General features: G+C 48.8%; 1 protein-coding gene across 2 annotated transcripts in view; it reads left to right on the forward strand.

Annotated features, from left to right (window-relative positions):
• Positions 1-5,499: 5,499 nt before the first annotated feature.
• The window catches only part of SCNN1B (sodium channel epithelial 1 subunit beta), a 41,259-nt gene continuing 28,654 nt past the window's right edge, over positions 5,500-18,104 (forward strand). Inside the window, exons 1-2 of one of the 2 annotated variants that reach the window (XM_083713333.1) lie at positions 5,500-6,067; positions 10,605-10,901. In XM_083713333.1, coding sequence (XP_083569459.1) covers positions 10,859-10,901 — 43 coding nt within the window. In that variant the 5' untranslated portion in view covers positions 5,500-6,067; positions 10,605-10,858. Of the gene's footprint in view, positions 6,068-8,242; positions 8,312-10,604; positions 10,902-18,104 lie in introns of those variants that run through there. The other variant, XM_083713334.1, reaches the window with a different exon arrangement.

Here is an 18,104-nt window from a genome sequence, read left to right on the forward strand (position 1 = left end):
CCATACCTGTTCATACCACACGTGTTCAGAACCCCCAGTTGGTTGCACTATGGCCCCTCTGGACAGCCATAAAACATCACTGAGACCCCCTCCAAAAGTGGTGGACTCTCCTTCATCGGAAACTTTTAAAGAGAGGTTGGATGGTCACCTGCCAGGGATTCTTTAGCTGTGCTTCCTGTTCTGTAGGGGGGTTGGACTAGATGACCCTTGAGGGTCCCTTTCAATTCTATGATTCCATAATAAAGCAGGACAAATCCACTGCTCATGCCTTGATATTGTATCTGTAACATGTTGCAGAATTCACCCACAATAAAACACCAGTCTGGTCGGGGGTGGGGGGTGGGGCAGGAAGAAAGCCCAAGGAAGGGTTTTTGGAGCTGACACCCGGAACAAAGGAAGAAGAACCATGTGGTTTAGGAAGAGACGCCGCAACGGCAATAATTGCTTGAAAAGCAAAAGCACCATCTTGGGCAGCCTTTCCCTCTGCAGGTCAAAACTTGCTGATCCTGAGGCACCAGGAGATCTCAGAAAGGGAGGAGTTGCATTTCAGGGAAGGCCCAGGTGGAGACACCTGCAGAAGGGATGCAGTTTTGCCATGATGCATCCAGGGCTGCTGAGGTGGCTGCTGCAGAAACGGAGCAGCAGCTCGGAGGAACTGGGAATGCGGGCTGGAAGAGGACAAACAGGTGACTCAGGAGAGTCGCTCCCTGAAGTTGCTCATCCGTTCAGACCTGGGAGCACCCAGCTTGACAGGGATGTGGAGCTGCACCCCACCAGTGCCTGGAACGCAGGGGCCACAGGGAACCCCCACCCCTCTGTAAGACACTCTGAGGATGTGAGGCTCACCAACCAGGATTTGCTGGCTTCTTCTCTGAAACAGAGGGCCAGTTTTGTAGCCAAACTTCAGCTTCTGACTTTGCTCCATTTCTGTGATTTTCTGCAGCTGGAACAAACCCAGCAGGTCACTCCTGGAATAACAGACCAAGGGGGAATCATAGGATTGTCAGGTTGGAAGGGATCCCAAGGATCATCTACTCCAAACCCCTGAAATGCAGGAAGACAGACACTGGCTGTGGCACTAGGAAATGTTCCATCTTTTCCCTCCTCAAGGATGAACCAGATTTCAGAAGCGAAGAATGAAACAATAAACACTTGAATGTTCATATACCTGGTTTTTCTTTAAGACAGACAACGTGCCTGAATCATGGTGGCAGGATTGACAGGTGCTCCAGTCTTCACGTCACTGCTTTGTATGCCTGTCATTTCAATTTGTTCATTTGTTATTCCAAACCTTCATCTAAGGAGCTCGGGGTGATGTATGTGGTCCTCTCCGCCTCCCTTCTATCTTCACAAAATCACTGTGTGTTTGGCAAGACTGAGAGAGACAGAGAGACTGAAGTCACTCAGTAAACTTCAGGGCTGAGTTTGAACCTGGTCTCCCTGGTCCTACTCTAACCACTACACCACATTGCCTCCTCAGTTGGGAAGAATCTGGGCTCACCCCAAGGCTGGGGCTCCAAGCGTGAGGAGCCTTCTCTCTGATGCTTTCCTCATGTGAAGTGTGACTGGAGTATGAGAGTTGATAAATGAAAGTCACATCCACACCATACATTTAAAGCGTGTTTATACCACTTTAAAAACCATGCTTTCCCCCAGTCCTGGAAACTGTATCTATCCAAAAGCTACAATTCCCAGCACCCCTGACAAACTGCAGTTCCCAAGGTTCTTTAGTAAAAAGCCATATGCTTTAAATGCGTGTTAAATGGTTTGGAAGTCACCAAAGACTCAAATTTTTTCATAGCTCTAGGCAGGTAGTTTACTTTCACGGGCATGAGGCAAAAGCCTGGTGGGTGAATATTTAGATTTTATGCTTTATGGAGAGCTTTTGTATACCCTTCAGTTGAAAGCTGCTCTCAAATTTGCAAAGATAATACAGGCTAGATAGAGAAGGAGTGGTTCAAGTTGGAATGGCAGAGAGAAACTGGGCGGGGGTGAGCTGGAGAGGCTGCCCAAAAATTGTTCCCTGGAGTATTTTCTATGTTTTCCTCTTTGCTTCTGCTTGGGCTCTGCTTGTTATATGAGAAACAGCGGGGGGGGGGGCTCTCTCATCTAAAGGAAACAAAACCCCAAAAGAAAGGGCCATGCACCTTCACGACAGAGAATCTGCTTTGTACGTAGAAGCTCGCAAGGTTCAATCCTCAGCAGCATCTCCAGGGGAAGGTCTCCTCTCTGGAAAAACCCTGGAGATCCATTGCTGCCAGTCAGTGCCGACAACACTGAGCTTGATTGATGGACTCAGTCTATGTACCCTCTAGTTATTTCCCTATAATGTCTCAGTCAGAGAAGCACATGACTCTCCCTGACGTCAGCCTCCCTCACCATTTCCTAAGAGTGGAACTGTCCTCCTCTCTCTGCTTCGCTGTCCTTCCATGGGGCAGGATTGCAAAAGGGCCAGAAAAGGGACAACCTGGGTCATCAAGGGGATGATGCAGCAACACGTCTCTGAAGAAAGGTTGTTTTCAACATTTGGGACTTTTTAGCTTAGAAAGAAAGGCAAGTAAGAGATGACGTGATAGAGGCGTATAAAATTAAGGTGTGGAGAAAGCGAATAACGTTTTTTCCTCCCTCTTTCCTAATACCAGAACTCATGGACATCCAATGTAGTTGAATGTTGGAGGGTTTGGGACAAATTAAAGGACTTCCTCAAAACAGTGCAGAGTTAAACTGTGGAACTCACTTCCCCAGGAGGCAGTGAAGGTCACCAACTTGAATGGCCTTAAAAGAAGATTATACAAATGCATGGAGGAGGAGGCTATCAGTGTCTCCTAGCCATGGTGAGTAGGTTCTCCCTCCACTGTTGGAGACAGGATGCCTCAACTGCTGGGAAGCACAAGTAGGGAGAGACCTGTTGTTGTGGGCTTCCCATTAGGGCATCTGGCTGGTCATGGAGAGAACAGGATGCTGGGCTAGATGGGCCCCCTTTGACCTGATCCAGCAGCCAGGCTCTTCTGATCTTGCTTCATAAAGCAACTTGCACCCATTTTAGTGGCAAGAGAGGGGAGATTTCTTCTTTTTCTTCTTCCAATATGGATACCAGGAAAGATATAAGCCTAATTTTTGCACAGTTGGACATCCAGGTGACATCCAAAGTAGATCACTTCTGGAAATTAGCTGTGATTTCTGCATTGAAGGGGGTTGAATGAGATGAACCTCTGGGTCCCTTCCAACTACAGTGGTACCTCAGGTTACAGATGCTTCAGGTTACAGACGCTTCAGGTTACAGACTCCGCTAACCCAGAAATAGTACCTCAGGTTAAGAACTTTGCTTCAGGATGAGAACAGAAATCACACACTGGCAGCGCAGCAGCAGCGGGAGGCCCCATTAGCTCAGGTTACCTCAGGTTAAGAACAGTTTCAGGTTAAGAACGGACCTCCAGAACAAATTAAGTTATTAACCCAAGGTACCACTGTACAGGGAACGGCTGTTTTGTGCGCATTCAAAGCACACATGACCATGCACACATGGGCTGTTTTTGGACCTGGAAAAGGACATAATGGAGGGGGGCAGGGGCATAACAGGGCATAATGGGGACAGGGTGGGCTTATGAGCTTACCAATACACACAGTGACCCAGAATGCAAACCCTGAGCAAATCACAGGTTGCCTGTATACAATTCTACGATCCTATGAAATGTTGAAGAGAGACATCTGTCGGTGTTCACTCCAGACACTGAAAGCACTTGACTTACCCTAAAGAATCCTGGGAACTGTAGCTTGCTAAGTACTGGGAATTGTAGCTCTGTGGGGGAAAGCTACAGTTCCCATTATTCTTTTGAGGGTGGGCTGGGGAGGTGTGTTTTAAGGTGTAAGCAGCCACACAGGTGCTTGCCAGCAATTCATGTCTTGAAAGCAAAACCAGCCTGCCTGCTGCTCTGAGAGCCCTCTGGCTTCCCCAGCTGCCAAACTCATCATGAACCCTTTGTTTACACAATGTAGAGCTTCCTTCCCGTGCCAAAAAACGGTCCCCTGGGCATTGTCTTATGTGAGCTTTGCTTGCTCGTCGATTGGCCTTTTAGAACGATGCATTCATTCTTCCAGAGTTCCACTGAGAAAAGTGCAATGGCCACAGCCCAGAACTCTAAGTCCTACATTGCACATGAGGCCCCATGATGTGAGTTTCGGCAATTGCACAAGCGGTGGAACAAAACAAAGAGGCAGCGTTGGCGGGGGAAATGTCAGGCTCAGAGTCAACAAACTGTCCTGGAAGCTTTTGTGGAGGACAGCAGAGACGTCTTTAGAATAATGATGCTGATAAGGGTCTGCATATTCCATGTTAGGAATGTTTGAAGTAACTAAGAAGAGGGCCTCTAGGCATGTGCAGAGTGCATTTCTCTTTCTAGGCTTCCCTCCCACCTTGCTTGAGATCAGGGCATTAAAAGGGGAGCACTTGGGCTACACAGACCAAGGGACATGTTGCATGGGGTTGGTCTAGATCAGTGGTGGCCAAACTTGGCCCTCCAGCTGTTTTGGGACTACAATTTCCATCATCCCTGGCCACTGGTCCTGTTAACTAGGGATGATGGGAGTTGTAGTCCAAAAACAGCTGGAGGGCCAAATTTGGCCACCACTGGTAGATGATCCTTGGGGGTCCCTTCCAACTCTACAATTCTTTAAGATGGCACCTTCAGATGTTCCTAAGCATCCTCCTCCTCCTCCAAGGAAGCCAGCACAGTCAATTCCAGCTGTGTGTCTGCCATCAGCAGGACTGTGGTGAACTCTGCAAAGACACTTGCTATCTCTAGAGAGGAGAAGGCAAAGAGACCGGCCCTCATGAAGGAACAAAGAGGTTTGTGGCCAATGTGTTTGGTTTCTCTCCAGAGAAGCATGGAGTTTATCTTGGAATGTGCCAGGTCAAAAGCAACAAACAGTGGAGAGGGAGGGGGCTCTCTGGTCAACTTTGTGCCCTGATTGGTAGCCCTGCAGGGGAATTGTTGAGACAAGGACACCGGACATGAGTCTGATCAAGCCCATCCCCATCAACACCTTCCTGTGTTTAAATGGACAGTGTCCCATGAGGACATCAGAAGAGCCCTACAGTGCTGAATCAAGCCAACATCCGGTTCTCCCAGGACCTAGATAGACTACTCCTGGATTTGGAGGTTCCATAAGAAAAATTCTGTGGCCAGATCAGGCCAGAGAGGCGGCATTCAGCCCAGAATCTTTTTCTCGCAGGGGCCAAAGGGATGTCCCAATGGGAAAAGACACCAAGCAGCAACTGAGCGCCACTGGAGGGGAGAAACCACAGGAGGCGAGAGGGCTCTTATGTTTGAATCCCACAGGCAACTACTACTGTGAGAACAGGATGCTGGACTAGATGGCCCGTTGACCTGATCCAGCACGCTCTTCTTACGCTCTCTCCCCACCTGCGATTCCCAGCAACTAATTCAGAGGCATTTTGAGAATTCAGGACGGGATGGGGCTATGAGCTGGAGAAAACCTGTCCTGGGCTGGGTGGTTGCTCTGCAGCAGCCGAGTCAGGCAGGTCCCGATTCCCCTCCCTCTCTGCTCTGCCCCGCACTGAAAGGTCGCCAGAGGGGGTGGGCAGCGGGAGCAGCCTCGCAGCCCTAGTAGTCAGAAGCGCAGCGCCCCCTGTCGGAAAGGTTGGCGTAGAGACGGCTTCTGCGCATGTTCAGAGTGCTTTTTCTTCCCTAAGCCCGGCACGCCTTCCCTTCCCAGCCCGCCGACAGGGAGGAATCCAACTGGAGCCGCATCCTCCCGCCTGGGAAAAACTTCGCCGGCCGCATTTCCGCCTGCCAGGCCGTTGTACTAACAAGACTGAGGAAGAGGTGGCGACCTGAGGGTGGGGGCGGGCGAGGATTTGGCAAGTGAACGGGAGGGGGGTGGGAAGGAACGGAGGGCGCTCCGGGCAACAGAAAGGGGCAGAGGCGACGGAGGAGGCGGGAGCTCCAGGCAGAGACGGAGCCTGAGACGGAGCCGTCGGCGAAGACGCAGGAAGGCGTCTGTGGGACCAGCGGGAGCACCTGCCGCCAAGCAGACGGAGAGGCAGGTGAGGGGTGGGCAGGTCGCTCCTTCCAAGGACCCCTCCGAGCCGAGTGGGGGGGGGAGGAATCAAACTGTCCGGGGGCTCCGTCGAACCAGAGGGCTGCCTCTTCCGCCGGCTCCCCTAAGCGATCATCTCCGGGGGGGGGCGCCCCTGATCCCACCCAAGGGATCGAGAACAGGAGGGATCCCTAGCAGAGCGGGAGGGGTCACCTTCGATGAAGACAGAAGGGGTCCCCATGGCTCAAGTTCATACGACTCTTGCTTATTGAAGTCCGGAACGTTCCCTCTTCCAAGAGGTCTGAAAGCTGCCTCTCTACATCCAACCCCCCCTCCCCTTTACTTGCGATTATTATAGGATGGAAACCTGTCTCCTCCCCCCCTCCCTAAATCTTGAGAGAACCTTCCTAGGTTAAGAAAGGGGTTAACTTCATTCCCAGGGGGCGAGCAAGTGCCAGAACCCTGCTGCTTACCCCCTCGTCTTCTGAAGCTCTCCAGCTTTCAATTGGCAGGGAGTTCCAGTGGCAGAGCACTACAGGTGTAGACAAATCCATGGCGGTGAATGACGCTATCCGTGGCTACAAGCCGCGGTGTCTGTGCTGCGCTCAGGCTCTGTTTGTGGGCCTCCCAGAAGAGGGTGAGAACAAAATGCTGGACTAGGTTACCCTACCCCATGTCCTTTGTCCTGATCCAGTGACCGTCGGGCTCCTCCAATGCTCTCTTGACCGTAATTTATTTTAACTGATTTAAATACTCTACAGTGGTACCTCGGATTACATACGCTTCAGGTTACAGACTCCACTAACCCAGAAATAGTGCTTCAGGTTAAGTAATTTGCTTCAGGATGAGAACAGAAATCGTGCTCCGGTGGCACAGCGGCAGCAGGAGGCCCCATTAGCTAAAGTGGTGCTTCAGGTTAAGAACAGTTTCAGGTTAAGAACGGACCTCCGGAATGAATTAAGCACTTAACCTGAGCTACCATTGTAATGGCATTTTTAGATTGTTGTAACTCCTCCGGAGACCTCCGTGTTGAAAAGGGGCGGGGGGATAGTAATCTATTGGTCACACTGAGGCTGTTTTCCAGCTCAAGGTTAGCTAAACTCAGGGTTAGCTATACACACACCCCAATTGGGAGCAGGGATACACACACCCCAATTGGGAGCAGGGCCAGATTTGGCTGCCCGCTGCCCCTCCCCAAGAATCAGAATTGTGCAAGACTGAAACCACCAGCTTTTCGACAAGTGCAGCTCATTTAAATGGTGGAAAACGTGTGTTTGGCATGTGCACAATGTTCTGCTGTTATATGGGAAAGTGTGTAATGTGTGAAGTGACCCTGGGAAGGGGATAAGGGTTTGGAGCAGATCATGTTGGCTGTGGGAAGGAGGGAAGGGATAGCTCAGTTGTTGGAGCATGAGACTCTTAATCTCAGGGTTGTGGGTTCAAAACCCATGTTAGGCAAAAAAGTTTCATGCATTGCAAGGGCTTGGACTAGATGACCCTTGTGGTCCCTTCCAAGTCTGCGAATCTATATGGGAGCAGCATTGGAGGCCAGAGTCACCAAAGTGCATTGCCCTTCCCTAGTTTCTGCTAAAGACCAAATCCTTTTTATTTATTTATTATTTTATGTTTTTGTATATATTTTTACTGAACAATTTAAACAAATAAATTATCAATCAATATACCGGTAACCATTTCCAAATCCTTTTTTTAAAAAAAAATTCTCAGGAAAGGCTCCTTTGAAGATTAACCCTAACCCTTCCCTTCCCTCCAGAAGTTCGAGGCTACAACTCTCACCAGCCTCTGTGCCCTGCAGCAATGCTGCCTGGGGCTGATGGGAGGAGCCACCCAAAATATCCGGAAGGCATCAAGTTTGGGGAAGGGTGGTTTAAGCCAAGCTGATCGCCAGCAAAGGAAGCACTTCTTTGTGCACTGCATAGTTAATCTTTGGAACTCCCTCCCACAGGAGGCAGGGATGACCACCGACTTGGATGGGTTTAAAAGAGGATTAAGCAAGTTTATATCAAGGACTACTAGCCATGATAGCTATACTCTGCCCCTAAAGTTGGAGGCAGCCGTGCGTCTCAAAACCAGTTGCTGCAAACCACAGGAAGGTAGAAAGTGCTCTGGGGCTGAAGTCCTGCTTGTGGGTGTCTTATAATAGGCATCTGGTTGGCACTTTTAGAACAAGGTATTGAACTAGATGAACCATTTGCCTGATCCAGAAGACTCTTCTAACGTTCTTATGAAGCAGGTATCAATCAATAATAATATATATATAAAACCAGTTATTGCTAGAAATACTCAAATAACTCCCGCCACCTTTTGCTTGAGTAAGTTCCTAAGCCAAGAGCTGGAGGCATCCTTAACCGGCCTATCAAAGATCTCTGCTTATTTAAATGGTGGTTATTCCAGTTTCCAAACGAGGAGTCAAAGTTCAAGAAGCTCAGTGAGTGATCTCAGGTGGTTCAAACTATTTGTTCTTCCCAACCTGAAGGCTTTGGGCTCTGAGCCACGGGCAGCCTGAATGATGGAGGGAGGACCTTGCGCTGTCTGGGTGCCAAGAGTCTTGGACTCCCAGAGTCCAGTTTCTGCCTGTTTTAAGTGAGCAACTTTGCTGTGCTCATAAATGTCCTTCTCTTCTGCCTTGTTGCTCAACTTCCCTGTCAAAGACCAGCTCTTGCAATCCCCAGTTTCTGCATGATAGAAACAGCATCCAAAGAGCAACACAGAGCTCTGTTTCCCCAAATGTGTCCCATTTGCCATGCTAGCCAGAAAACATCCTTGGTGCTCTGCCAGGTGAAGTGTGTCCTGCTGAGCTTGATGAGAGGCCAGGTTGTTGTGGGCGGCAGGTTTTTTCCGCAGCGTCAGGGATGCCAATCCAGTGCTCCCAGCTGACGCTCGCAAGGCACACCTTAGTTTCAACAGCTGAGTGAGCAGCACAGGTGGAACAGCTGCTGGAGGGAGGGCTTCAAAAACCCTAGGAGATGTTAACCTGTCTCCCACAGCCTTGTCCTGCATCAGACCATTGGGTCCTTCTAGCTCAGTACTGTCCACACCGACGGACAGCAGTGGTTCTCAAGGGTTTCAGGCAGGTGTCTCACCCAACCTTACCTGGAGACTGAACCTGGGACATTTTGCTTGCATTTCCCTTTAGTTCTCAGTCACACCGTCAGGCCTGCTGCTGATGCTGCTGCTACTGCTGCTGCCTTGGGCCCATCTAGCTTCCTTGCCTACCTGGAGCTTTTCCCGCAGTCTCCTGCTCCTCTGTTGCCCTACATTCCCATTTTGCATTTCTACTGGGGGATCTTCATGGACCCTCTGCAGTGTCAAGAAGTCAGAGCAGCAAATTCTAGCTCTGATGGCATCTGTGAGAGTAGTTCAGTCCGTAGAGCAAGAGACTCTTAATCTCATGCTTAATTTGCCCCACGTTGGGCAAAATATTCCTGCATTGCAAGGGGTAGGACTATCAGGGGCCAGCAAACCTTTTCAGCAGGGGGCCAGTCCACTGTCCCTCAGATCTTGTGGGGGGCTGGACTATATTTTTTTGGGGAAATGAATGAATTCCTATGCCCCACAAATAACCCAGAGATGCATTTAAAATAAAAAGACACATTCTATTCATGTAAAAACACGCTGATTCCCAGACCATCTGCGGGTCGGATTTAGAAGGCGATTGGGCCGGATCTGGCCCCAGGTCTTAAGGTTTGCCTACCCCCTAGACTAGATCAGTGGTGCCCAAACTTTTTTCAAAGAGGGCCAGATTTGATGAAGTGAAGGGCCATGAAGGCCGACCAAAGTTGTTAACCATTTTTTAGGGTTGAAGTTGTTGAGGTTTTTCAGGACTTTACCCCAGGAAATAAACAGCCACAGGGGCCAGATTAAACTGACCAGTGGGCCGGATTAAGCCCCCAAAACGGACTTTGAACATGCCTGGACTAGATGAAGCTTGTGGTCCCTTCCAACTCTACAGTTCTGTGATTCTATGTAGATTCAAGCATTTGTTTTCATCCCCCTGCCCCATGAGATGCTTCTTACCTGTATTGAGAAAGACTGCAGGGAGGATCCATTTACCTCCCTACAATCGCAAAGCTTAACCCAAATTTTAAAATCTGTGTACATCCTTTCAAACTTCGAGATCTTCAGATGTTGAGAGGAGATTCTGAGGGATGAGTTTTAAACCTGCTGCACTTTCAAGGCAACTGCCTCCTGCCTCTGCATAGTGTAGGCTAAAAACACAGAACACTGCTAAACAATTTATTTTAAAGACATCTCTCTGCCTTAAAAGCCTGAGAAGAGTCTTGTGGCACCTTAAAGGCTAACAAATTAACAATGGCAAGAGCTTTTGTGGAGTACATGCCACTGTATCAGGTGTATTAAATCATATATTGAGTTGCAGGTATATAGTCACATAGGTGGGGGGTTTTGGAGGGAAGGGGCATTGTCAAGAGTGAAGTCAGAAGGAAATGAATGCAGAAAGGGACAGGCGGTGATAATGACATTTTTAACAATGGTCATTTATAATCTGCCTCTTTCCCTTTTTGCAGGATACAAAGGGGACACCCCCTTTTGCACACGTGTAACCCAAGGTTTGTTCTGCTCCCGAAAACAGCCATTGCTACCAACACCTGATAAATTCTGCCGCAGGAAGGGACTGTTGGTTGAAGCTCCCTTAGCTCTGCCTGGGACTTGAGTGGGTCTTGGAAGGCATTCACCTCCCATTGGCGAATGGAGGACAGCGCTCTCTGCCCATTTCACTCCCCCTGTGGCATCTTTTGAGCCAACGCTGTCCTAGATCGCTATGGATCCACCAACAATTACTGGAGAAGACAGAAGCTCGCCAGGTAAGGCACAGGGAGGCTGCACCTAGACAGATCAGCTGGGTGGGCATAGCTCAGTTTGCAGAAAGGCTCGATGCAGTCGTATCCTGCATGGCGATATGGGTGGTGGTGAAAAACCAGGCCAGGTCCTAAGATGACTCTCTCTGATCCATTTCCCCTCTGGCAGTTATGCCTTCCAGGCTCCCTCCTCGCATGGAGTGATCCTGGATACAAGACTCTCACCAGTGGCGTGTAAAAGCAAATTAGGAATATAGGAAGCTGCCATACTGTCAGACCATTGTTCTAGCTCAGCATTGTCCACACTGACTGGCAGCTGCACTCCAGAATTTCAGGCAGGAGTCACTCCCAACTCCACCAGGAGATACCGTCAAGAATTGAACCTGGGACCTTCTGCTTGCAAGGCAGATAACTCTGCCACTGAGCTATGTCCCCTTCCCAATTCTGAGGTGCGGGTGCGCTCCAGCACAGGTTCCCTTCTAAGCCTACACAACGAAAAGGTGCTTTTGGCCTGAGCAGACACAGTGGCTTGAACACCCAATTATTTCATCCCTTCCACTTTGATTAACTTCCAGCCTGTGGAAGAGATCTGGTGGACCCAAAAGCTTGCTCAGTTATTCTGCAGCATTTCTGTTGGTCCTAAGAAAGCGGCTTTGGGATTTTCTTAAACTAGAAGGTGCACTTGAACCCTTGGCCATGCGTGCTGATGGAATTGATTTCCCCTGCACCTGCTTAGCTTCTGTGAGTGGGGACCTCTCTCTGAGAACAGCTTCTGACTTAATTGGCATGCAGAGGATTGGCTGTGATCTGGGAGAAGATGTGGTTGTCCCTGCCATGGAATTAATGGTGAGGCTTTGGCTCTGCTCCACTCCACCGCTGGATCTTGCCAGATATCCTCCCCTTCCTTCTTGTCCGTTCGCCCCAAGGTCTCCTGGGGAGGGATGGAGGTGGGCCCTTTGCCACCTGAGGGCCTGCAAGAATGGGGCAGCTTCCTAGTCTACCAGCCCCCCAAGCTCCTTAGCTGCTGATATCTGCCAAGGACTCAAAAAATGCCAGTCCCAGCTCTGCCAAAGGAGCAAATCAGGGCTGGGATGGTCTTACAGTAGTGCTGTAGACCCAGCTGAATGGACTTCCTTTCAGCAGCGGAGCATATATCTATGCTGCCCAGGGTTGGTGCGCTCCCAAGGGGGACATGGTGTGGAGGGTGCCCTCCCAGGATAGCTGCTTGGGTGTCTGGAGTGACGTGCATGCCCTGCAGCCAGAGGCGGAGCGAGCAGCACATGAGAGCGGAGCGCACCGCCCATGGTGGACATTCAGCGTGCTGCCCGCCCGTAACTTCCAAGCCTCCCCCAAGCTGTCAAAACTAACTGGGAAGGAGGGAATGCTGCCGACAGAGTGGCACAGCTCCCCCACTAACCCCACGGCTCAGGGCAGGCTTGTCACCCCCCTCAGTGAGGGCACCCAGGGCGGTCTGCCCCCACATTCCCCCCCTTTCCTATGCCCCTGCTTCTTCCTGCAATCATCTCTCTTTCCACATCAGGGAGATGGGTGAGGCGGAACGTGTCCTCCATAATTTTTCCACTTCTGGCTTTTGAAAATGTGTAGTGCCTCTATGCAAGTCTTCGTAGACTGGACAAGAGCCGTAGCCACACACACACACACACACACACACTGCTGTTTGCACAAAGAAAGAAGCCTAAAGATTCATCCTGCTGGGTCAGAGTTTGCCAAACACATGCAACGGCAGCTGACTTTGCAGGTGGCTCCCCACAAAAGCAAAACTGCGGCCAATAGTAGCACAGGTTCCGCATGCCCGGCAAATGTTTCCTTTGCCTGGTCACAGCGCATTGCTTCTGGCTTCTGCCACTGGCTCCCTGCCACTCAGCCGGCCTGCCAGGCTGGAGATTGCAAATGCCTCCCGATCGGACTCTGTGCGCCGTCTGCAGACACCCGTTCCGCTCCCTGGGCCTGCAGTGCCCATGACCAAGGTGGAGAGGCCTTTCTTCCCAGCCTCAGGGAGCAGCGGGTCTTAGCCTGGTTTGACTTTGATGCAGTCCCTGAGATGACAGCATGATTGGACGCTACTGCCTTCTACTGAGCTGGACCTTTGGTCCATCTAGTTCAGTAGTCTCTACGCGGAGGGCTCATCCAGACTTCCTTTTGTGCTGCGTTTTAAGGTACGGGTCCATGTTTTAAAGCTCCATCTCCTAGCACTTTATTTATTTTTATTTATTTTTGGCCCTGTTGCTTTCTCTGTGAAAACCTGCTCTTTACAGCTGAAAATAAATCCACATAAATCCCAAATTGCCATTCAGCGTTAAAGCCTGTTTTTGTGGGGGAAATGTCATGGCAAACCCCGCACCCCCCAAAATGCTCAGACATGGACTGGGAAAGTGTGGAGCAGTACCTAGAAATGAAGTGTGGATTTCATTTCACTTTTAATTTGTATCCCACCTTTCTATATGGCGGTACCTCAGTTCTCAAACGCCTTGGTACTCAAACAACTTGGAACCCAAACACTGCAAACCTGGAAGTAAGTGTTCCCTTTTGCGAACTTTTTTTCGGAAGCCGAATGTGCTCCATTTTGAGTGTTATGCTGAGGTCTGTCTGTTTTTGCTATTTATTTTGTGTCTTTGTTTTTGCGGCTTTTTTGTTTTGTTTTTGTGACTGTGTGGAACCCAGTTCAGCTACTGATTGATTGATTGATTGATTGATTGTGTGCCTGCAGTACATTGTTTATTGCTTTCATTTTATGGATCAATTGTCTCAATAGATAGTAAAATTCATGTTAAATTGCCGTTTTAGGGTTTGTTTTTAAAAGTCAGGAAAGGATTGATCCATTTTGCATCACTTTCAATGGGAAAGCGCGCTTTGGTTTTGGAAAGCTTTGATTTTGGAACAGACTTCCGGAACGGATTAAGTTTGAGAACCAAGGTACCACTTACTATAAACAAGATGAAGAAATGACAAAATAGACAGCAAAGATCACACACCTAATAACAATCTGATCCAATGCAAAAAAAAATCGCAGTAACTTTAAAATAAACAACTTATATCCAATAAAGCAATATTCAGCAATCCATTGGAATTATTGGATGAGCCCTGACAATGGCAACTCTCCAGGGTTTCAGGCAGGGGGACTCTCTCTCCCAGCCCCACCTGGGGATAGAACCTGTGCCCTTCTGCATGCAAGGCAACTGCTCTGCCACTGAGCTACAGCTCTCCCTCTTTGCCTTGTGCTTTTTCACAAGCCAGCTTGAATTTTCTGCACATGCCGCCGTCAGGTTTTGCAGTGTGTGCGTTCATGGTTGGGAAAATCAAAGGCACCCAGGAAGTGTGCTGGTGCTTTGCCAAAGGTAACGTGGGCTCCCGGCCACCTCTCGTTAGCTACACAACATCCCCATTTGCCCTCTGGGGAGATGAGTGACTCATCTGGGAACAAACACCCGCGCCCAGAGCGCCTGGCATGGCAGCCTTTGCCTAGCAGAGTCTGAGTGTGTTTGCTTCAACCTGAGTTCATTCTTCTCTAATGGGGTTTGCATAAAGAAGAAGAAGATGGCCCCTGGGGGAGGGGAGGAATCTCCATCTGGCTCTATGAAAGAGCAGTTTGGGGCAGGGCAGCGAGAGATGAGGATCTGCAGGAGACCAAGGCGGGATTCAACTCCTGATTGAATCAGACCAAAGGTGGTCAGCATTATGGAAAAAAACAAGACCTCTGAGGAACAGGTGAATAATTGGGTGTGTTTATCTGGGAGTTATGTGGCCTCTTCTGTGGTGATTCCCCATTTGTAGAGTTCTTTCCCCAGGGAGGTTCACCTGGTGCCTTCATTACATATCTTTAGGCGCCAGGCAAAAACATTCCTCATCTCCCAGGCCTTTGACTAATTAAACATGGCCTTTTAGACTGGGAGAGGAGGTTCGTTTTTGTTTGTTACTATGTATTTTTATGTGGGACGCAGGTGGCGCTGTGGGTTAAAGCCTCAGCGCCTAGGACTTGCCGATCGAAAGGTTGGCGGTTCGAATCCCTGTGGCGGGGTGCGCTCCCGCTGCTCGGTCCCAGCGCCTGCCAACCTAGCAGTTCGAAAGCACCTCCGGGTGCAAGTAGATAAATAGGGACCGCTTACCAGCGGGAAGGTAAACGGCGTTTCCGTGTGCGGCTCTGGCTCGCCAGATGCAGCTTCGTCACGCTGGCCACGTGACCCGGAAGTGTCTCCGGACAGCGCTGGCCCCTGGCCTCTTGAGTGAGATGGGCGCACAACCCCAGAGTCTGTCAAGACTGGCCCGTACGGGCAGGGGTACCTTTACCTTTTATTTTTGTGTTTTTATATTGTAAACCACCCTGTGATCCTTGGATGAAGGCCGGGATGGATAGATAGATAGATGATATAGATGATATAGATGATATAGATGATAGATGATAGATGATGATGATAGATGATTGATAGATAGATGATAGATAGATAGATAGATAGATAGATAGATAGATAGATAGATAGATAGATAGAAAGATAGATAGATAAGATAGATAGATAGATGATAGATAGATAGATGATAGATAGATAGATAGATAGATAGATAGATAGATAGATGATAGATGATAGATAGATAGATAGATAGATAGATAGATATAGATAGATAGATTAGATAGATAGATAGATAGATAGATAGATAGATAGATAGATAGATAGATAGATGATAGATAGATCGAGATAGATAGAAATAGATGATAGATAGATGATAGATAGATAGATGATAGATAGATATAGATAGATAGATAGATAGATAGATAGATAGATAGATAGAGATAGATAGATTAGATAGATAGATAGATAGATAGATAGATAGATAGATAGATAGATAGATGATAGATAGATAGATAGATAGATGATAGATAGATAGATAGATAGATAGATAGATAGATAGATGATAGATAAATGATAGATAGGTAGATATAGATAGATGATAGATAGACGATAGATATGAAGAAGAAGAAGAAGAAGAAGAAGAAGAAGAAGAAGAAGAAGAAGAAGAGTTTGGATTTGATATCCCGCTTTATCGCTACCCAAAGGAGTCTCAAAGCGGCTAACATTCTCCTTTCCTTTCCTCCCCCACAACAAACACTCTGTGAGGTGAGTGGGGCTGAGAGACTTCAAAGAAGTGTGTCTGGCCCAAGGTCACCCAGCAGCTGCATGTGGAGGAGCAGAGACACAAACCCAGTTCCCCAGATCACTCTTAACCACTACACCACACTGGTCCCCACCTGGAATCTTATGTCCAGTTCTGGGCAGCATAGTTGTAGAAAGATATTGACAAGCTGGAAGGTGTTCAGAGAGAGACCAAGTTAATCAAGGGTCTGGAAATCAGCGTTCAAAATTCACCAGGTACCAGGCACATTTTGTACCTGTGTTATCGGCCACATGCAACCAAGTGAAGATGCCTGGATGCCAGGATGGCGCCTGACCTTTCCACCATCTGGAGGTGCATTCCTGGGGATCCTGGGATCTTGACCCTTTTCACACACTAGCAACACATCCTGTAGAATTCTACCCATTATATTTTAACTGCACAATCGGAATGAATTTCAGGAGCCCCAAAATGGCAACTAAGCATTCTGTTTTGGCAAATGAAACCCTGGTTTAAAGAGCCATTTGGTGCCTAGCTTATATCTCTGAGTTTCTAACACTGCTGGAAACCAAGGTCGTTGAGGAATGGTTGAGAGAGTTTAGCCTGGAGATGAGTTGATTTGATAGTCATCTTCAAAAATCCACATAGAAGATGACACAAGCTTCTTTTCTGCTACTGCAGATGGTAGGATCAAGCCAATGGATTCAAATTGCAGGAAAGGAGATTCCGACTAAACATTGGGAAGAACTTTAAGATCCAAGACCTTGTTGCCTCCTGGGCTAACATATAAGAATGGGACCCTGTAAGAATGAAAGTCCCCACAGCTGCTTTTTTCCACAAGGTCTTCTGTGCCCCATCAAAGAGAACTTGGAAGCTGACTTGCTTCCATCTAGTGCAGTATTGCCAACACTGACTGGCAGCGACTCTCCAGCATGTCCGACAGAGGACATTCCCAGCTCCACCTGGAGATATTGGGGATTCAACCTGGGATTTTTTTGTGTGAAAAGCAATACTCTACTTCCACTGAGCTATGGTTCTTTCCTTTAAAAACAACACAAGGTTCCAGTTCTCATTGTTCTAAATAAAGGGCTGATTTAAACCAGAACATAGGAAACTGAGTGAGACCACTGGTCCATCTAGCTCCATGTTATCACTTGGGAAGACAAGCGAACTAATGCCAGTGCAATGGAAGAAGCAAAGATCACCAGTTTCAAAGCAATAATTCTTCCACATCAACTTTGTTAGACTGGTCATGTTGTGCGGATGCCTGCTTATCATCTTCCATTCTAAACTTAAAAATGGAAAGCGTAATGTTGGTGGTCAACAAACTAGGTTTAAAGACTCTCTCAAGGCCAAGGCAAATCTTAAAAAATGTAGTGTAATCATCGACAACTGGGAAACACTGGCCTGCGAGTGCTCCAATTGGGGAACAGCCTTTCCCAAAGGTGTCATGGGCTTTGAAGATGCTCAAACTCATGATGAAAGGGAGAAACACGCTACGAGGAAGGCACGCTTGGCAACCCCTCACCATGATCCACTGGCAGAGGAAGAGGGTGCGGGGGGGGGCGGTTCGCCCTGGGTGTCATCCCTGAGGGGGTGACATCGCCGCGCTACCCCCGTGGGAGGCGCCGACCCTGTGCTCGCTGCCACACCCCCGTGGGACATTCGCCATGCCCCCCCCCTGGACAGTTCGCCCCGCCCCCATGTGCACAGCATGTGTGCCACTCTGGATGCCAGAGCAGCTAACTCTGCCTCTGCCATGATCAACTCCTGCCAGGAAACCTGTCCCAACTGTGGAAGGACCTGTGGATCCAGAACTGGCCTCCATAGTCACTTACAGACTCGCTGTTAAAACTGTGTTCATGGAAGACAATATTGGCTATGAGTAATCGCCAAAGAAGACGAAGATCTGTGCAGCCTGACAGTGGTTCTCCAGGGTTTCTGACAAGGGACATTCCCATCCCTACCTGGAGATGCCACTGAGGACAGAACCTGGGACCTTCTGCATGCCAAGCAGGTGTCCTGCCACCGAGCCCTGCTGGCCTTGCTCAGATTACCTCTGGCTTCACCTCTTAGGGCTTATCC

The sequence above is a fragment of the Podarcis gaigeae genome (assembly GCF_964106915.1).
Source record: "Podarcis gaigeae genome assembly, chromosome: 14".
NCBI classification, from domain to species: domain Eukaryota; kingdom Metazoa; phylum Chordata; class Lepidosauria; order Squamata; family Lacertidae; genus Podarcis; species Podarcis gaigeae.